The 21762-nt window shown below is 44.4% G+C and overlaps 2 protein-coding genes across 5 annotated transcripts in view; one reads left to right on the top strand and one right to left on the bottom strand.

Moving 5' to 3' along the window:
• RS1 (retinoschisin 1) overlaps window positions 1-5000 on the top strand; it is a 31916-nt gene extending 26916 nt beyond the window's left edge. Inside the window, exon 6 of the mRNA XM_066357394.1 lies at window positions 1411-5000. Coding sequence (XP_066213491.1) covers window positions 1411-1563 — 153 coding nt within the window. The 3' untranslated portion in view covers window positions 1564-5000. The remainder of the gene's footprint in view (window positions 1-1410) is intronic.
• CDKL5 (cyclin dependent kinase like 5) overlaps window positions 1-21762 on the bottom strand; it is a 203833-nt gene that overhangs the window by 9978 nt on the left and 172093 nt on the right. The window contains exons 17-19 of one of the 4 annotated variants that reach the window (XM_066357387.1): window positions 21124-21183; window positions 18382-18501; window positions 15015-15231 (exon numbers count right to left, since the gene is read on the bottom strand). In XM_066357387.1, coding sequence (XP_066213484.1) covers window positions 15015-15231; window positions 18382-18501; window positions 21124-21183 — 397 coding nt within the window. Of the gene's footprint in view, window positions 1-14840; window positions 15232-18381; window positions 18502-19707; window positions 19831-21123; window positions 21184-21762 lie in introns of those variants that run through there. The other 3 variants (XM_066357390.1, XM_066357388.1, XM_066357389.1) reach the window with 3 other exon arrangements.

The raw sequence follows: 21762 nt of genomic DNA, 5'->3' as shown, positions 1-21762 counted from the left end.
GGAAATTTTACTACCTATCTGGAAATGTTAACTGCCCTTTTGCCTGTGAGGACATCCCCCAGCTAATCTGGAAATTTAATCAGGTTAAGTAGACGTGCACAGCTGAAAATCAGAAGGCTTTGTCCTCTCTGATGCCAATTAGTATAGCAAGACATTCATGGCTTGAGATCTTGAAGAATTTGAACATAATAGGTAAAAGCATCTTGATACTAGGACATTTTATTCCAGTTTTGCTCTTATTGGCTTTTCAAAAAGATATGGGAATTCTTTTCAAGCACTGCATTTCTGAAGGCCTGATGTTCTTTGCAAAGATGCACTCCACTCTGGGCGCTTGTGCAGTCTGGAGGAGCCTGTTCCGCCCTCCCTCTTCACCTGGCTTCTGACTTGAATAGGTTCAAGGGCAAACAGCTCAGAGAAAGGGACGCGGGGTGTTGTTACTGGGAAGAAAGGTAAGGTCATGGCATTTGAGGTCCTTTTTGTGTGTGTGTGTGTGGATGGATAAGACCAATGCGGCAGTCATATTTTTTCTGAAAATAATACCAGAAGGAAATGAAATGTTCCAGTGTCATCAGGCAGAAAGCCATGACTCTGGAAAGAGTGAAAAGAATGATTTTTTTGGAAATATAGGCAAACACTACGCCTTTTATGTTTTACACACTGTATCATGCCAGGTTATACCTTGAAAACAACAAAACAAACCCTTTTTCTCTGGGCACCGCCCTCCTCCTTCCAGAAAGTTCCTTCTAGTGTGTCTTCTTTTAGAAAACACTTTCCAGTGTATGAAAAGCACCTGCTATTGTATTGATGTAGAGACACGCCGTTAAGCTTTAGCTAACGACTGCAGAATCCGCTCACAAGTTGCTACTTCAGCCTCACTTTCGACACCTTCGGAACATGGAACATTCCTCTTAGGTCACACGGTCCTTTTCAAAATTCTTGTCAAAATGCAAAGAATTAAAACACAAAATTGGTGCTAAGAATCAAGAGGCATTTTAAAAGAATTCACGCAATCCAAAAGAACTCTGCAATGACGGATATGTTAATATCAGTAGTGTCCAATATGGCAGCCACGCCTCACATTAGCTATTGAGCACTGCTGTGTGTGAGGCTGGTGTGAATGAGGAAGTGAACTATTATCTAATTTGAAGTCATTTAAATTTAAATAGCCACATGCAGCTACTGGCTAGCCTACTGGACCATGCAGTTCTAGATATTTCCAGACTCAGAGGCCAGAGCGTGCAGGTGGTAACCACCACTCCAGGTCAGATTTTGTGGGGCATCTGCACATTCTGTGCTTTAACTGCTTCCTGAGAATTTGCAGTTAAAAGTTGGGACCAGCTGCAGACAGGAATCCCGCTTCCTTTCCCCTCCCCTGCTGTGACGGTGACAGGGTTTCACTCCTTTCTTTAGGTCTTCTATGGGAACTCGGACAGAACGTCCACAGTCCAAAACCTTCTGCGGCCACCCATCATCGCCCGCTTCATCCGGCTGATCCCACTGGGCTGGCACGTCCGCATCGCCATCCGCATGGAGCTGCTGGAGTGCGTCAGCAAGTGCGCCTGACGCCACCGGGAGGGGGCAGCCCTGGGGGCGGGGCCCGGCGCCCCACCGCAACAAACGGGACTGCATTGTGCTTGCTCTGTTCAATGAAGAGCTAGGTAGACAATGTTTCTTTCCCTTTTTAAAAGATATAGTTTCCACTTTCACTGAAAAAAAGTAAAAGAAAAATAAACATACTCCCTGCTCAGGGCCAAAGAAAATAAGAACAAAGAACATGTCCCTAAAAACAATTTTCAGACAAAAGCCTAAGTAGCAGGAGTCCTTTGCTGCTCTCAGTTGGGTTTTTGTTTGTTTTTTGGTTTCTTTTTTTGTTTAGCCACAGTGGCATTGTGAAAGGTATAGTCCCGGAGAAGAGGGACACAAAGCAGCCCTGGAAATCTGAAATTTCTTTTGCTTTACTATATTCAAAGCAGGAACATTATGTTTCATAAAGCCTGCCTTTGAATGCAACGGGGGAGCAAGCTTGCGCCTTCTCTTAGCTAAGTTTTCATTGAATAATGACTGTTTAGGACTACAGAGCGCTGCTACAGAGTAAAAGGTTTTGGGGTGACGGTACACAGAGTAGAAGGTTTTGGGATGACTGGGCAGCAGAGATGAGGACAGTGGATGTGAGCCCATGTCCCGTCTCCTGAGAGCCACACACAACCAAAGGCCCCAGGGGGGAGGGCCTCCCCTGCTAAGCTTTGACCCCCATGTTCACAGGGACTGGGGGGTCTCAGAGCTCTCCGTACATATAGCGCTATTCTGCAACCCATTCCGGCAAATTATCCCAGGCTGTGGTCACTATTTAGGTGAGTTCCCAGGACAGGCTGCACGTGTAAGTAGCCAAGTTCCTCTATATTTAGGAATCCCAAATGGGAAGGCACCCCAGAATTTCCCTAGGACTACCGTTTTCAATAAGCTTAACATTTTGCAAACAGTTGACCCCGGAGGAGGCCCATTAGTTGAGCTCATTGGCTTTGCATGAACCGATCAGGACCTATGTCCTAAGGAGGGAGATGTGGTGATGCCTGGTGAGCCTACCTTCTAACTTCTGCCCCCTTGCCTTGAAACACCCAAACCTGCCTGTTTCTAAAGCTGCAACCTCCTTGGGAAGAACAGGCCAGAATCGGCCTGGCCCTCCCCTCCTGGAGAAAAGCTCATTAAGCAGAGAGCTTGGGGAAGGACAGGCTAATCTCCCTTGTCATTTATAGCTCAGCCCGAGTTTTCAGGTCCTTTCCTGGGAAGGGCTAATGGCATGGTGTGTGGGCAGGAGAGGATTTGAAAGTAGGAGCGGAGAGGGGGCGGAATCAGAGAAGAGGGCCCTCCACCGAGACTGAGGAATCCAAGACTCTGCTAGCCCTGCTGTAGTACAGCCCTTGCCAGCAGCTCATCTCCCGGGTTACTGTTTTCAAATGCGGAGGCCCTGTGACTGACTCATGCTACCCCCATCCCGGCCATCACATCCACCTTCTCTGGGCATGCGCGGCCTCCTGAAATCCCCAATGTCTTTCCTGGTGTCGCTGGGCTTAGAGCAGCTTCATATTTAACCCAGCCTCTTTCTACCACCACCCCCCGGCTGTATACTTGAACCCAGAAAAGTGCTTTTCCCGGCCCCACCTTCTCTCAAATATGAACAAATCAATTCAGGGTGGGACAAAATCCTTCTCTGGTCTTAGAGCACACGGACAAATGCATTTTGAACAGAACGCCTGATTGGATATGCTACCTTAACTGGAAAAGTTAGATGAACTTTTACCATGACATGCTCTGTCCAAGAAAAGCCAACTTGCTCAGGTCCTCTACACCTGACATTCCAAGCACAGGAGGGAAATCCGGCGAAGGGGAAAAATGAATGAAATGGTGCAAGGCAGGGATAAAAGTTCTCCAAATACTTACTCATGTTGGAAATTTTTGTTTGGGAACAGCTTTATTGAGATCAAGTTCATGTACCGTACAAATTTCGCCCATTTACAGTGTACAGTCCAATGACTTCTAGGGTATTGAGAGTTGAGCAATCATCACGATTTGTAAACAATTTCATCACCCCATAAAGGAATCCCGTTGCGATTAGCTATCACTCCCCAAATCCACTTGCCTAGCCCGGCCTTAGACGACCACTGACGTAGTTCTGTCTCTGCAGCCTGTTCTGGACCTCTCTCATAAATGGAATCGCACAATATGTAGCCCTTCTGTCTGGGTTATTTCGATGAACTGTTTCTAAGGTTCGCTCATGTTGTAGCATGTCTTAATACTTCGTTCCTTTTTAGGGCAGAATGTCATTGCATTGTATGGATAGACCACATTATATTATCCATTCATCCACTGATGGACATTTGGATTATTTCCATGTTTTTAGCTATTACGAATGCTGCTATGAACAACTGTGTACAAGTTTTTGTGCAGATGTATGTTTTCATTTGTCTTGGCTCTAGATACCTAGGAGGGGAATTGCTGTGTCATATGGTAACCATGTTTAAAGTTTGAAGGAACTGTCAGATGATTTTCCAAAGCGGCTGTACCATTTTACACTCGCACCAGCAGTCTCTTAGAGCTCGGATATTTCTACGCTTGTTATTATCTGTCTTTTTGAATACAGCCATCCTGAGTTGTATGAAGTAGTATCTTATGGTTTTGATTTGCATTTCCCCATGGCTAATGATGCTAAGCATCTTTTCATGTGTTTACCGTCCCTTTGTATACTTCTTTGAAAAATGTCTATTCAGATCCTTTGCCCATTTTAAATTCAGGCCCTCTTTTCATTATTGAGTTGTAAGTGTTCTTCATTTTAGATACAATTCCCTTATCAGACATATGATCCACAAATATCTTCCCCTATTCTGTGGGTTGTCATTTTCCTTTTTTTTTTTTTTAAGAGATGCAGGGAGAGAGACAGGAACCTCGAACAGTCCCGGTATGGGCCCTGACCGAGAACTGAACGGCAAGCTCCACGCTCTGGGACGATGCTCCAACCAAGCTATCCTGCCAGGGCTTCATTTTTACTGATTTTTAGAGACAGAGAGAGGAGGGGGACGAGCGGGGTGGGGGAAAAGAAGCATTTATTTGTTGCTCCACTCAAATGTGCATTCTTTAGTTGCTTCCTGTGTGTGCCCTGACCAGGTATTGAACCCACAACCTTCTCATTTCAGGGCACTTTTAACCAACTGAGCTAACTGGCCAGGGCATCTTTTTACTTTCTTGATGGAGTCCTTTGAGACACACATTTGAAACTTTGATGAAGACCAGTTTATTTTTTTCTTTGCTGCTTGTGCTTTTGGTGTCGTAGCTGAGAAAACACTGCCAAATTGATATCCTAAAGATTTACACCTATGTTTTCTTCCAAGAGTTTCATAGTTTTACCTCTTACATTTAGATTTCTGATCCATCTTGAGTTAATTTTTGTACACAGTATGAAATAGGGGTCCAACTTCATTCTTTGCATGTGGATATCCAGTTGTCCAGCACCATTTGTCAAAAAAAACCCCAAAAAAACACACCCTATTTTTTCCCCATTGAATGGCCTTGGCATCTCAATTGAAAAAAAAATGACATAAAGGTTAAGGTTTTATTTCTGGACTCTGAATGCCACTCCATTGATCTACATGTCTATCCTTATGCTAACACTACACTGTTTTCATTATTGTAGCTTTGTAGTAAGTTTTGAAATTAAAAAGTGTGAGTCCTCCAAACTTTGTTCTTCTTCAAGATTGTTTTGGCTATTCTGTGTCCCCTGAATTCCCATATGGATTTTAGGATCACCTTGTCAATTTTTGCAAAGAAGTAAGCTGAGATTTCACATTGGAAATTGCTCAATACTTCAGAATTTAATAAATGAGATACTGAAATCCATAAAACATTTATCTGTAGATAATTTGTTTACAACAGCATATGAATTTTTTACTTCATTGAATTCATAGAACGTATAAAAATAAAAGTTTTATTGAGGGACATCTGAAGCTTAACAGAATTTTGCTTTTAAACACATGAACTATGTTTGCAGTATTAGTTCTTTCGTGGGGGAAACTTCCAATTAAAATATACATATATAGTGTAGCAAACATTGATTCTCTTACCTTATGTTAACACGTTTACTTTTATTTTCTGAAATGCAAGAGTATGGTCTACATTTGTCAGATATATATATTTTTAAATTGTGGTAAAATATAGATAACATATTGCAGTAGTTTTTTTTTTTCTTCTTTTCCAAGTGAGGGGAGGGGATATAGAGAGACAGACTCCAGCATGCACCCCGACCAGGATCCACCTGGCAACCCCCACCTGGGGCTGATGCTCTGCCCATCTGGGGCCATGCTCACAATGGAGCTATTTTTAGTGCTTGAGGCAGAGGTTCCATGGAGCCATCCTCAGCACCTGGGGGGGCAATGTGCTCAAACCAAGCAAGCCATGGCTGTGGGAGAGGAAGAGTGGGGGAGAGGTGGGGGAAGCAGATGGGTGCTTCTCCTGTGTGCCCTGACTGGGAATCAAACCTGGGACGTCCACACACCTGGCTGACACTCTACCACAGAGCCAACTGGCCAGGGCCTATTGCAGGAGAATTTGAAACAACTAAATTAAATGCTATGAACAACAGAAAGAATTTGCAGTAAGTGTTGCCAAGATAAAGAAAAAAGTCTGAGCTGGTTTTGGTATTCAGCGTGGGAGGAAGCTACTGGACAAAGCCAAGGTATTTCCAAATAAAGATGTGACTCTGTATCCAGTCTCAGAGCCCAGAAGATTGCACACCTAAAGCGAACCTTTGAACACAGGTCGCCAGAAGCCCATCTCTCTGTCTCCCAGACGGGGACTGCTGAGGCCTGTATGAATGGACAGCTGGCTGGAAGGGCCACTGCTACAAGTGACTGCAAGTCACAATGGTTCCTAACCTGGACAATTTTACAGGGCTGTGAAGATCGAATAAGACACATGGACTTAAGGTGTTTAATGAGCTCTCCACAACTGGAAGTTAAGGTTCAGTGCATTCCTTTTCAACCTCACAGCGCTGCCGACTGGGCCCAAGCCCTGGCAGTGATGTTGTAATAGCTCGTATATACTGACAATCGACCAAGTGCTTCGCAAGTTATCATCTCATCAAGTCCTCACAACAACCTTATGAGGCAGGTATCATTATTATTATTATTTCCATTTACGGATAAGGAACTGAGGCATAGAAAAGTTCAGTAACTGGCCTAAAGCCACACAAGATGTAGGATTCCACTCAGGCGATCTGATTCTAGATCCTGTGCTTAGAACTACTTCACCAGTCTCTGGACCTCTGGTGACTTGTTTCAGTAAATGCTCTCTTCGCAAATCAAACTAGCTGCTACCTGCTGGGAGACGGGAGGAGAGGTGGTGCACGGATTGTGTCATGAAGCCCATGTCAGTCTCTATACGTGGCGACACAGCAAGTGCGCTGGGTAGCAGTGTCAAAGGGCAGGCTTTACAGGGCACAGACTCGGCTCCAATCCTAGCTAGCTGAGCTTGGGTGAGTTCATGTTAAGGCCACAGACCTCAATTTTATCATCTACAAAATGGGGACACAACCCATTTCATTGTGCTGTTGTGAAAAGTAAATGTAATAATAAAACACTTGGCACTGTGCTCGGCTGTAGTAAAGTGCTATGAACATAAAAAAAAATACAAGCCCCAGATACTTTTTATCAAGACCGATAAAAACTATAATTGGAATCATACGTATCTATGAGTTAAGGAGACACCTGGGGCAAAGAAGTTGGTGGCACAGTGCTTATAAGAATTCCATGCACTGAACTTTAGCTACTGTTGTTAGAAAGGTAAAGCTGGAGAATATTTAGATGTGTTTTCACAAGATTTAAGTCTGTCCTCCCTGACTGAGCATTTATAGGCCTTCTTATCCTTAAAGACAAGAGTGAAGGCCTAGAACAGCTTAGTAAGTCTGGCGCCTGGCCTGTTTCTGTAGTTTTACTAGAATACAGACACACCCCACGCCCTCCAGCGACAAATGCTGCCTGCCTTGCACCACCATGGCGGAGCTGAGTAGTCCCAGGGGCCCAGAGCCGGAATACTTACTATCTGGCCCTTTACAGAAAACGTTTGCCAACCCCCTGCTCTAAAACACAAAGAAGCCCTCATTAAGCTGTCCCTCTTCGCTTTCTCCAGTTCTGAGCAGGAGGCCATGAGCATCTCTTCCCATCCTCCTCCCCTCCTCTATCCTCCTCATCCTCCCCCCCTCCCCATCCTCTCCCCCTCCCCCATCCTCCCTATCCTCCCCCATCCTCCCCATCCTCTCCCCTCCCCCTCCCCATCCTCTCCCCCTCCTCATCCTCCCCTCACCCTCCCCATCTTCCCTATCCTCCCCCACCCTTCCCCTCCTCCATCCTCCCCCCACACCCTGTCCTCCCCCTCCCCCATCCTCCCCCACCCTCCCCCCACAACATCCTCTCCCCTCTCCTCCCCCCACCCTCCCCCATCTTCCCCGCCCCACCAAGTGAACAGGAATGTGCAAAGGAGACAACACCAGAGTGTAAAAGAAACCAGTTTTCAAAATGCCAGAAGGGGGAAAAAAGCTTTATAAATACAAAAGAATTATCAACATCATTAAATAACAGGATTTGCCCTGCTTTACATTAACTTGATCCCTTAAACAGATTCCAACTTCAAAGGCCCATTATCCCTCATTTGAATTCCAACAAGTTCTTTACAAAGAAGGAACTGACTGCGAGCTGCTTGTGATTCACACCCGAGGACAACAGTGCTCAAGACTGGATGCCGGGCAATCACATCAGTCAGTGCAAAATCTGCATTTTATTAAAGACATTTGGGAAGATCCATTCAAAAATACATTGTGCTCAGTAAAAATTAACCATTTCATGCTGATAATTAAGGTTACCACGGAATAGATATTTGTATACTATTTACAGCAACGATAGAAATTGTACAGAAGTTCAGAATGGAACACATGCCAGAAAAAACTTGATAAGATGTACCAACACATGATACAAAGAGTTATAGAAACACTTTACAAATGGTTCATAGTTAGCTTGTGAGGAATTTAAATATTCAACACTTGAAATTCAGTTTGGATTCAAAAATTAAAAAGGTTAACACCACAGCACACCCTTGCCACAGTAAAAAGTATGGAATTACACTTTGCGTTATGGATTTATAAAGTCTGTGCAATTAAGAATTTCCACTGATTCTTCAACTGCCACAGATTTGGATGTTACATCATTCTGGCTCATCCCTGTTTGTTTTCATGCATGAGCAGGGTTCTCAAAGTCACCCTGCTCTGTATCTTCCCACATACCACCTTCAAACTTCCCAGAGATGTCTTCTAAGTATATACAGAATAACTACCTGAATTCAAAATGGCACAAAAGCAATTCTTGGAGATAGGAATTAGGGGCCACTATTTTGTTTGGTTTAATTGTTTCTGTTAATCAATCTAAGTTTCCAGTGAGAACTGACTTCTTGCAATCACAGCATTACCCCTCCAGCCTGACTCCATCAGTGACCAAGGAGGAAACAAGAAGAGGGAGAAGAAACGGAGAGGGCTAGTATCATCCATCGGTCCCGCTAGTGAAAACGGATTCTGCACCACTTTCGCTTTCCACTTCGGAAAAGCTGAGCCATTGTGGAGAACTTCAAAGTCCTCCGGAAGGAAAAGCATCTTTTTGTCCTTGAACCTCTGAATGCTTTGTAACTGGAGCTTTTGACAACTCTGGCGATAAACACTTTAATCCCCAACAAGGGACAAAAGTCAAGGCATCTACCCTTTCTATTCCTGGGTTTCGCCTGATTAACCCTGAAGCAGAACACTAGGACGAGCCTGTCTATGCCTGGAACGAATCAGGTCAGGCTTTCGGGAAAGTACAATACAATCCCCAAGCAAAGGAAGTCCTGAGGAATTCTTAGCAGTCTGTCAAACGGAGGGGATGGAGGAACAGATAAGGCCTCTTTCTCCCTGATACTCTGCGCTGGAAGAGTAACAAACAAGGCAACTTCTAATCTGCACACAACACGGATACCGATTTTTTTTTTTTCAGATTCCAAAGGAGGATCAAAATACGACCCAAGGATCAAATGGGGTTCAGAGAGCTTAACCTTGTAGGTAATGAGGGCCTTGGAAGTGAAACCAGTTTCACTGACGCAGCTCTCTGGCCCTGGAAATCCAACGTGCAACTATTACAAAGTTTTTCTGGCAAAACAAAACGACACACCTCCTCAAATTTGGGAGTCAACAGTTAATGGATGAAAATACAAGGCAGGTTGTGATCATATTTAATAGCCTATAGGAAATACACGAAAGGGGGGTGGGTCAGTGCCCAGAGTGGAAAAAGGGAGAGTCAGGACCAGGCCTAACACTGATGAATGAACGAAGCACTATGAGAAATGAATATTCGTGTAGTAACTGACTCGGCACAAAAGCCTATGATCTTTTATAGTACATTCAATTAAAAAAAGAAGAGATCGAGTACAACAGGGCAGCAGGCCCGGTTTCCTAGCTACCTCGCTTTCACCACGTGTGTGGAGCGGACGACGAGGGCCTCGTCCTGTCACAGCTTCGGTGTCTTGTATTTACTCATGGTTTCTAAGAAAGAACTTTTCACCCAGCTGAGTCAGACCTCAAGATATTCTGTATCTCAGCTGGTCAAGATGCGAAAGGAAGGAATCCGAACCACTTACAAGTTTCTGTTTTGTAAGGTGGCCCTTCAGGGCTCTGAGAGAATCTTCTTGTGAGAGTCTGGTCCTGGGGATTAGCGACAGGACACGTGTTAACATTTGTACTGTCTTTGCTGCTGCCCCCTTTAAAGAAACCATTTGTTTCGAAGTGTAAATAAGTCTTCTCTGTCTACACACTTCATTAGTGATGAACTGAAGGAGGTAAGGAAATATTTCAGTATTTTCGGACTTGGTTCAGTGTATCATACCACATTCCCAGTTCACAAAAGTATGAGTCTGTGGCTCTCAGTGCTGGCACGGAGCTCAGTATCCCACTATAATGCAGGAAGGAATGAACTTCTAGATATAAAAGCAGTGCTCTCCGGAAAAAAGTGTTCTGATCAGGAGAGAATATGCAGATTTCTGAGTCCTAGCTGAGCTCTAGGAATAAGTCGGAATGAGCGACTGCCCTTGCTCAAAGTTGGGTCGCCACCAGGACCTAGGTGAACAGAAATAAAGAGCGCCTTCTACGCACTTGAGAAGTAATCCTCTGGCCTTTAAGAAAAGCTGTACACTTATGAGTCATTCTCAATACATAGCTAGAAGAAAACAAATGGCTTTTTTCCTTATTTACTCTAAAAGCTAGTTTAAGAAGGAAGGATGCTATGACGTTACCTAAGAGGCGCCGGGACTGGAAAATGGGGTGGCATTTCCTAGAGAGGTCCACTATTTTCAGATTAGGAACATGCTAAACTGGCTAACTCTACAACCACAACATACTTCATATTAAATACATGATGTGACTAGAAACTAACCAGCGTAGCTCTGAGCTTAGAATGAAAGCACAGCTGCATATGGGGAGTCTTAAAGCAGGTGTGAAACAGACTTGAGCAAAGCGCACAGCACAAATACTCCTATAACAGCCACATCACAACCACCAGTACAGAGATTGTTGCTTCTAATCGGTCTGTCATATGCCAATATTTGTAAAGAGCTACTAAATGACTTAAATGAAAAACAAAGATATTTTCTTCTCGGGAAATATAGCTAAAAGCCATGGATGCCTTTGAGCAGTTGGTAGAAATCATGCCAATCTGCCAGGCTGCTGCTCATTTCTAAATATAAGCATCATGGCTCTACGAAAGATTTTCTAAGGATGCTGAACTAGAATTGAAGTTCTCAAACACCTGTGAAGTAACTCTGGTCTCCTCCCAAAGGATGCGCCTTTTAGGACCAAGACAATGGAAACTAACAATAGGATTCCAGGGATTCGAAAAGAGTGGCAGTAGAATCAATAATGGGATGCTGAAGAATTCACACCCTTAGTGTCCCAGCCTGGAGAGACAAGGCCAGAGCCCAGCTCTGCAGACTGGGAGAGCACGGGAGGCAGGGTTCTCAACCTCAGCACTGCTGACATTGGGGCTGGATCGTTTCCTGTTTGTGGGGGGTTCCTGCGCATGTACACTGTGTAGCTACATCACTGGCCTCTACCAGGTGTAACAACCAACTTTGTCTCCAGAATAATGCTGCCGGGAGGCAAACTCGGCTCTGGTTGAGAACCACCGCTGTAGAGACAGCTCGCTTGAGCCCCTTAGTATGGAGTCCTTTCGGCCCGGGGCTCCGGAGAGAGGCTACCCCTCAGATGGAGACCAAGCAAGGTTCAGTGCAAGTTCACTCGAACTTCTGAGAAAAACGAGGATGGCAGTAAAGCAAAAGTAGAGAAACAGCAAAGCAGAGTTTCTTTTCAAAAGGAGATTAGTGATACTTCCATAAAACAAAGTAATTCATACGCCTTCGTTCAACCTCTTTATTCTTTAGGAAGCTAGGGCAGATAACAGAACACATTTGTCCCTTCCTAAAGAAAATGCAAGCTTGTGTGGCTTTCAATCAAGTCCTTGTCGTGGACGGCAATCTCTGTGAGGTGGAAAACTCACTGACAGGAAAGTGACAGTTAAAAGCTAAGAGAGGGCCCGTCAGATGTGAGAGGAACCCTGACCAGCCCCTGTGGGAGCAGGAAAAGCAGTATACAGGCTACAAACGCAGATTGTAGTTCACTTCACAGCTCACTGAGGTCAATGAGAGTCAGAATGGACAAAAGCTGAGAAAAGGGTAGAAGAGCTACCTCAAAAACACGAGTTGAAAACACTATAGATATTTTCTGGCTCAAATCTGGGAATGTACAAAAAGTATGTATTGACTCTTCATCAGTTAGGTTTACTTTGCTCTAGGTAGAAGGCAATTTTTCTAGCCCTTCTTTGAAGAACCATCAGGAATAGAAATGATCTGCAAACATCTGAGATCCCAGTGTTAGCGATGAAAACACGGGAACCCAGCCGCTAGGTGACGACGAGCCTCAAACGCCACAGTGTGGCAATGCGGCTGCGCAGTTCCTAAGCGCACAGCACAGTGAGAAGTCTTTCCAGAGGAAAAAATGTAGTTTCTGGTTTGCAAGGGGAAATACAAGGTACCGATCAGTATGAAAAAGAAGAGTTCCACACCCTTTTAGAGTCATTAGTATTCAGGCAAAAACTGCTGAGGGTCCACATCCCTTATGTAACTGAGCAGCCGCCTGGGAAAAGCCAGAATTCAGAGCTACTCGGATAGTAAGTACTGAACTGGTGAAAGAAACAAGATCTAAAAAGAACCAAAGAGCATGCAAACTATTGGTTTGAATCAAATTGTTTCAATCATAGTACCCAGTTGAGTTTCATTTTAGTGCCTATTACAAATACTTATTAAATTAAATAAGAAGCACCTTAAAATGACCTCTATATATAATAATACACATCATTATGTAGTTATATAAAAAAGCAATATGCACACAATTTAAGCTTCAAAGAAACTAAGACTTTGTCTTTATAATCTTCATAATCATCAGAGCTACAATTCTCAAAGTCATGGGGGAGGGGGAACAGTAACAGCACATTTCAGTTACAGCTGACTTGATTCAGGGGCTGACACTCTCGGAATCCTGGGACAAGTAATAAATACTGAGACATTACTTCTCTGAGGGGCAGGAGGGGACCTTTAAAAATATTACTGCTAGGAGACTACTTCCAAATAATGGTTTTGATGGATGATAGTGTTGATTTCTGCCAAGGATGGCCCAAGAGACACTAGGCTATAATCTTTGTTGGCCAAAGGCTTTTATGACACTTGGGAGGAACTTGGGAGTAGGAGGCGATCAAATGAAGGGAAGAGAAGTCCTGTTCTGAGTGTGTGTGTGTGTGTGTGTGTGTGTGTGTGTGTGTGTGTGTGTGTACGCGCGTCGCACTTCACCTTGTTATGTATGGACAGTTCCAGGATGAAAAAGTGGGCATAGCAATTTTCTCCATGTCTGGAATTGTTTCAGGAGCCTTTTAAATGTTTGGAAAGAGCAATACCAAACAAGTATTTAGAAATAGTAATGCCACACATGTGTCTCCCCCCCCCCAAGAGTCTCTGGTACAGTGCACAGGATTCAGGAACATAGAGCTGGTACACCAGATCTGCAGACAGGGGCCTCTTACAGCCTCGCAACTAGGAATGTTCGCTAGCAAATCTTTGGTCAACACTCTACTCTCATGCTAAGTAGAAGAGCATATTCTCTCTACAAAGACCCACGAGTAAGCCTAGATCTGTTCTCCCTAAGGTGCAAGGAATGCCCCTGGACATGAGGACCCAGCTGTGTGAGGACAGAGATGAGGCCTGCCGAGGTCTCACTGGCCTCGCCCCCTTTCCTCCCCTGCGGGGTTCGGAAGGAGATGCTGCATCCCATCCTCTACCAAGGACGTGTCTAGAGGCTACTGCTGGGGCCTCAGCTTGAGCACGGTTCCTACTGTTACAGTCACATGCAGCCACAATTCAACTCCCTTCATTAGAAGTATAATACTCACTTCATATTACAAATGTATAAAAATATGGCAGAGTGTCATAACGATACTTTCTTTAAATGATTATATTTATAAAACAGACAGATATTTATCATATATATTTATATATAGAATAAAATACTCCTGATGCAATATATAAATGTTACTGGTTTTAGTGTTTATAGAAACTACTGTAGCTGTCCCACTGCCTCACAATGTTCTAAACAGCTCAAAATAACTTTACATTTAACACAAAAGGTATGATTAGAACAGTACAATATTAATTATAAATAAATGTTACAAATCCTATCAAATACGGAAGTTTAGAAAACAATTTAAGACATACAGTTAGTTCATCTGCTAACCCCTCAAAGGGATACTCTTGGGTTACAACAAACCGCACACTTAGCCTAGGCAGAGAAAAGTCCGTGGTAAGGGCATCGGTCAACACGGGCGTTTCTTCCCCTTGCGGCGCCAGAACACGTCCTGGCTTTCCCAAGTCCCGCAGGGATTGCAGTACGGCTGGGACGTAAGGGGGAGAAACTGGCAAGAACGTCTTCCTCCTCACTGGCACGCTCTCCCCGCTGTCACACAGACCCACGGAGACTGGCAGTCCCTAAGGAAGCCCTGCGGCTCTAAGATCCCTGACTGGCATTTGCGGCCGTGAGGAGCCCATGGCCCCGCACGCACAATATTGCACACACCTTCATAAAGCTGAAAATACTGGCTTACCACCGGGCCCAGCCCACTGCCCCCTCCCGCCAGCCCCCCACCCCTCCCCACTGGTGTGCACCCCCACCCCCGCCCCGGGCACACATTACAAGGCTGTCTCCTTTAAATCATTCAGATTTGGCATTCGAGACCGATTTGTTCTGTTATAAGGGTGCCCATTTGGCCCACTCTTGGCTCCCAGCTGTTCAGAATAGGAAGGCCCCTCTGTGGCACTCCGAGTCACAGAGGACACATGCCAACCAGGGTCCATCTGACCTGGCAACTGAAGGGTTGGCCTGCCCTTTGGCGCGGGCTCCTGCCGGATGTTGCTGCCGCCGCCAGAGGCCTGGTTCAGGGAGTGAATCCGGATTTCCGAGAAGGCGGTCTTGACTTGTTGAGCGGTCAAGGGCTGGAAGCGGGGGTCCGCAGCAGCCGGGTGATTGGAAGCTGAAGAGAGGTGCAACAGCTTGCGCAGGGATTTTAACGGCTGGCTCTGGAAGACAGGAGGAGAGGGTGGGGTAGGCCCGGGCTGGCAGGGAAGAGCAGACAGGGGACCCGGCATGGGGCATGGGGCATGGGGCGGGGCGGGCAGCCCGGTGGGGAATGAGGGCCTCCTCCAGCCTCCTCTGCTCCTTTATTCTTTTCTGGACAAGACTGAGCTTATCTTCCCTTTGATGAAAAAGCCTAGAAAGCCAGAGCTGGCTGCAGCCCACCTTCACAGGGGGCGGAGGACCTCATGCTTCTGCCAGTGAGAAGAAGCCAAAGAAGAGATGTGCCTCTCCCTTTTTTATTTAATAAATAAATTTTTATTAATTTTAATGGGGTGACATCGATAAATCAGGGTACATATGTTCAAAGAAAACATGTCCAGGTTATCTTGTCATTCAATTCTGTTGCATACCCATCACTCAAAGTCAGATTGTCCTCCGTCACCTTCTATCTAGTTTCTTTCTGCCCCTCCCCCTCCCCCTCTCCCTCCTTCCCCCCCCCTCATCCACCACACTCTTGTCCTTGTCCCTTAGTGACTCTCCCTTTTGAGAAGACGTCACAACAGTGCCACAGAAAGCTGCCACTTTTATTTCTGTGGCCAGGGCTCAGCCACATGACCATATCTAGCTGCCGGAAAAACTGAGAAAAATGCAATGCTTCAATTAGGCAGCAACACATTCAGCTAAAATTGATGTACCACGCCCTGGCCAGATAGCTCAGTTGGTTGGAGCATTGGCCCGAAGCGCAGAGGTTGCCGGTTCGACCTGGTCAGGGCACAGACAGCAATGGATTGATGTTCCTGTTTCTCTCCCCTTCCTCTCTGGCTAAAATCAATAAATACAAATAAAATAAAAAATAACATTTATCTATCCCTCGTGTTCTTTATTTCTGTTTATTCAGCTGTCTTGTTTGTCCTCTTCTGTTTTTATCTCTTCACATCTCCCTTTCCTTTGACACTACAAAATCCAAATGCCTCCTTTCTGCCCTTTTACGTTTTTGGGGTTTATTTATTTGTTTTTTGGGTGGGGGGAGAGGGTAAGATTTGGGCATTAAAAACGCAAAGCAAGCACAATTCACTCACAGGCGGCTGTAAGTCCCTAACATGGGCTGCCGGCTGCCCTGCCTGTCCGCTGTGTGGCCTGGGGGCAGTTTCAGGCACAACACAGGGCCCTGGAAGCCATATGCTCTGTGGGCTCCACACTGGTGACAGGCAGCCCCTTCCCCTCTCCTCCATGTCGGATGTGATGAGGGTCACCAACGCAAGAGGCATGTGAAAACGCCCTGAAACTCAAGGTCCTCCCTGGGACACCTCTGGCTGCCAGTGTTCGAGGATCACGCTTTTACGGGCTCAACGAAGGTTTAATCCAGTGTTGACGATCTCTAGAAACACTATGAGATCTGAAGGAAAAGAGCCCCAAATCCAAGGGAGCTAACTGCCTGAGAGCCGAACTCGCCCCCAGGGAAGCAGTCTCCAGGCCTTTCCAAAGTCTGCCCAAGAAAGCTTTGTGGGCACGGCAGGTGGCACAGGACACAGCACACAGTAAGTGCTCGGAGTGATTTTTTTGTTTTTGTTTTTAATGAAATTGGTATGATAACAGAATGAGATTCCTGGTGATTCTTACAGCCTTGACCACATTTATCTGTTCAGCAAATACAGTTGGCCCTTGAACAACATGGCTTTGAACTGCGTGGGCCCACTTATACATGGACTTTTCCCCCAACAAATACCTGTACTATTTTCCATCTGTGCTTGGGAGTCTGTGGGTGTGGAGGGCCGATTGCATGCACTGATTTACGTCATTTTTATACAGGGGACTTGAGCATCCACGGATTTTGGTGTCCACTAGAACCAACCACCGGCAAATCTCAAGAGACAACTTAAGTTTTGGGGGAGTCAAAAGTTAAGAGCAGATTTTTGATTGTGAATGGGGGTTGGTGCCCCTGTAACCCCCATGTTGTTCAAGAGTCAACTATACAATAATATGGGCTCAGCTGGAGATATAAAGTTACCTGAAAAGAAGTTTTTTGAAGAAGAAGTAGTGATACAGAACAGGCTCTAAAGCTCTGTACTCTTCTTTTTAAATTTGGGACTAGAACATCATCCCCTCACTCAGAACCCCTGCTCTGTTTAGATACATGTCCAGTAACTCGGATACTGCTTAGCCATGACCCTTCCACCACCCAGCCTACATTAGTTTGATTAGAAGTAGAAAATATAAATGATTGGGCAAATACAGTCAAAATTTGGAGAACACCTTCCAGCAGCTCTAAGTAACAGCTCACAATTAAAGAGTAAACAGCAAACTTATAAAAACAGGGACCCTCTTCCTCCAAGTCACAAGAAGCCCTACAGCCTCGGAGCCTCAGGAGGGCTGTCAGAAATCCAAGTACAGAGGAATAGTGCATTTATAAAGTATTAAACGTGGCTAAAAAAGTTAGATTATGTTACTATGCTCATTAAAGGATACTGAAAAGATACAATATTTTAAATTTTCCAATCAAAATAATTATTTAAAGGAGATAAAATTCAGTTACTTGAAAAATGTATGGATTCGGTTTCCGCATATTCCCCCACTACGACAGAGAAATGTGACCATACATAATGTCCACTAGGTACTTCCTAATGCAATTGTTTCCCTGTTTTCTATCAAAAATAGTATGGATTTCAAAAGTTTCAATATTCTTTCAAGAAAACATCATATCCGTCTTTCAAGACATATCTGTCAATTCATATACTATATCCTTTAATGCAACCTTAATCTTCCCACTACCTTTTCTCACCTGCCCTTATATTTAATAGCATTGCTCACTTGTTACCACCAATTATGGTTATTTATGGATTTCTGTCTCTCTTAGGCCACAGAGTATTTGTGGGCTGGGCCACATCTGCTTCATTCCTGAATCCCACCCCCCCACCCCCAGCTAGCTGAAGCCAAACAGAAGCTCACCTTTTTCCCTAAGAGGACAAGGGACTTTGACACAAGATCCACCTGGACCCCCAAGATGCACCTGGCTAATAGCGAGGCTGTATCCTGGGGAGATTCTCAGCCTTGTTGTAACATTGAGAGGCTACATTTCTCAACCCCGCCCCCTCTCCTCAGGAGAGACAATCACTAAGTCTAAGCAGTGCAGGAGTGATGTAAGTGCCACTCACTTGGGTCTGGAGATCGGCGATCTTCTCGGGACGCCACTCTTTTGGCCTGCTGCTTGGGGTGTTGGCAGAGTGAATGGCCTTCTGCAATGTCAGAAGATCAGGGCCTTCGGAATTGGGCACCTAGGGCAGAATACAGACAAGGATTCCATCAGCACACCGGTAAGCCTCATTAAATGTGAAACACACCCCAGAAGAGAACAAAAGCAAATCAAACCAGAACAAAACACAACCCCCCCAGCAGCCCCAAAACAAAACACAAACAAGAAAAAAAAACCCCAGTACAAAAAGAAACCACAATTCTCCCAATGTTCACAATGCAAGTGATGCTAGTTAAATTCTGCTGCCCTCTTAATAATTTTCCCTGCATTAGGAAAAATCGGCAGACGTCATGCAGCTTTGTTAACACCTCAACCCTTAAAGCATTCCCATGCTGTTAGTTTTAGTTGCTGTAAGAGAGAGCAGTTAAATTGGGCTGTACCAGGAATTGCTGTCGTATCCTCATTCCACATTGCAGTTAGGTTATGAACCAGTTCAATAAAACAAAAATTTGTTCCTGCTGGGAAAATGATCCAGACACTGTGTTTGGTGGTACTCAAAGAAGTCTAGCAGGTTTTCTAGGGTAGCATAGTGGAAAAGTATGGCTTGAATCATAATCACAAGACACTTGCCCAGTAAAGAATCTGGGTCTAGCATTATGAATGATGACAATGCTGGAAATTAGTGCCTCAAATTACAGACAAATGCAATTGGTCCGTTCATAGATTTTGGTCAAACAAACGCAGGAGAGTAATGCCGAATGTCAAGCAAAAGCCCCGGCTTTAAACCAAGTGACCAGCAAAAGCTAGAGCCGGGCAAGAGAAAAGCAAATCACCATCTAAGAGAAGCTGTTTTTCCATGGAGCCAGTTAGCTCACTCAATTTGGTCAATTCAACTTGGTTTTACAGAAACAAACCACCAACCAAGCGTTCACAAACTTTGTGAGCCAAACAAAAAGACATTTGTGAATTGTAAACGTTAATCGAATTCTTTACAGGAAATAAGGGTTTTATGAATGCTGTCTGCTGACAGTTGGCTCATCAGACAACCCAAACTAGCCTTTCACTAGTTTGTTTGCTTAACAGCCTTTTATACTTCAACCTCCTTAACTGATTCCGAAAATCCAGAATGGCAAAGAATTTATATCTCAGTGAATTTATGGAACTGGCTCAGGTACTTAACTAGCACAAAGAGAATATGACCCCATGAAAATAAAACACATGCTGTTGTCATCAGTAAAACAAGTTTACTGGAGCAGTTTTCAGGGCTACCATACGTAAAAGTGGGTACCATGGGTGAAGTGACTACAGGAAGCTTTTTCAAAGAAGAACTATGCTTTAAATGATTCTTTGAATTAAAAAGAGGAAAGAGGGATTTCTTGATGCTTGGATTCTCCCCGTTGGTGGAATCTGTCTGCAATATAAGATACAAATAAACTAATTGCAAAAGAAAAAAAAAGGTGTTCTTACTGAAACTTCTAGCCCTTGGAAGCCTTCAAATCGTTCAATATTAAGAGTCACTGAAAGAATGTCTGCTCTGTGTGCATGGGGTGTGGGGGGGGTACTGTGTCATTTCTCACCTGGAAATGAAGATACCAGCAATGTAATTTAACAGTGGTTTTCAACCTTTTTACACTTGGGGACCAGTGAAAATAGGAGAATTATTTCAGGGACCGCTAAGGCAGAAATCACCGTGAGCATAAGCAAATTCAACTAAGATCATTGGGTCTATAATCTTCATACAACACCAGGGTGGTTAACTCTTTTGCAGACCGGTAGTTGAAAAACACCAATTTAAGACATGCAGAAAACTTCCACATATATAGAGAACATGTGATCATAATTAACACCTATAGAAGGAATGCCTAGGGACCTGCACACATCATTCACAGCAAACTTACAAAACATTTAAGGGTTTATTTATTATCAGAAACATAATTACACATTATAAAGAATTGTGTTTAAAGAGCTATTGATGAACTTCAATCTCTTTCTAATTGCTAGACTTCAGCAACTAAATAACCTCCCATGCAATCTGCCTATGAGGAAAAAGCCAAAGACACTACAGACCCCTCTGAACACGGTCAGCTCCTGAAGCAGAACACATCACTCGGAAGAGGAAGATCACTGTCGCAGGATGCAGAAGCCTGCTTCTATGCTCTTAGAAATAGTCATCCTACGGCAAATGCTGGGTGCAATTCAGAATACAGGATTTCGAAGTGAAGAAACAAAAAGTCCATCTTTAAACTGAAGTATGATTTCCAGTCGAGTTGATACTAACTCGGGTACAACTACCAAGCTGGCAGAGTCACCATATGCTCTGGGGGTTTATGTAAGTCTCCGGATATGGAGCTGAAGCCAGATTTCCCAAGGCACCTAGCAGACTTGCTTGAGTCAAAGCAGGCACCTTTACAATAGTTATTTTTTTGGCACTACTTTTCCCTACTGTGGATATCTCAATAGTCAGAGAAGTGGAATGCACGTGACGGTATTCCGGCCATCTTTTATGGGCGCGTGTATGAGAACATGTGGGTAAAACAGCCCGTTAGGTTTCCTGTTCCCATGATGGGCCCCCCCCCCGGAAAAGTTTAACTCGCATCGCTTTGGGGGCCGAGAAAGAGCCCCCAGGAACCAGCGGCCAGAGGCTCTCCACAGAGGCAGGCCAGTGGCAGGGGTTGAGCCTGGGCCTGCTAGTCAGAGGACCCACCTCCAGATTTCTCAACAGATTGAGCCTCTTCTCCAAGTTCAGAACTTGCGTAGATAGATCCTATATCAGCGAAATAAAAGGGTGAAACTAGATTTAGGGCCCACTGAGGCTTTAAAATGACCTGCTTCTCTATATGCACAGGGCATCAGATTTCCCTCTTTGAACCTATGCAAACCCTCAAAGCTTTAAATCTTCAAAGCTGGGTTACCTTGTTTCCTCTTGCTGAGTTCTAGAAAGTGAAAAAAAGTTACCTTTAACTCTATTTCTGCTCATTGGAAGGGGGCCGAGTTAACGAAACGCCAGGCTTAGAGGGCCGAGGTCTGCCAGGATGCACTAAGTGCTCTTCGGAAATCTTACCCTAGATATCAAAGTCCTTCAAAATAGTCTTTAAACTAAAAAATCCAGAGGTACAAAAATATTAGGCTTGGAAGGCTTAAGGCAGTGTGGCTTGTACAGAGAATTTTTTGCAGTTACTTTACATATCAAAATTGAAATGTATAAAAACCTTTAAAAAGTAAGTTCTGGTAGAGAGGATGTTAGAGAATAACAACATTCCTATTTACCCTAACATATACTATTTCACCATCTAAAATTTGAACCAGATTCTGAAAAATACATAGAATCAGTCAGCATGTATAT

Source organism: Saccopteryx leptura, chromosome X (genome assembly GCF_036850995.1).
Source record: "Saccopteryx leptura isolate mSacLep1 chromosome X, mSacLep1_pri_phased_curated, whole genome shotgun sequence".
Lineage (NCBI taxonomy): Eukaryota > Metazoa > Chordata > Mammalia > Chiroptera > Emballonuridae > Saccopteryx > Saccopteryx leptura.
This window is presented reverse-complemented; position numbering and strand designations above follow the sequence as displayed.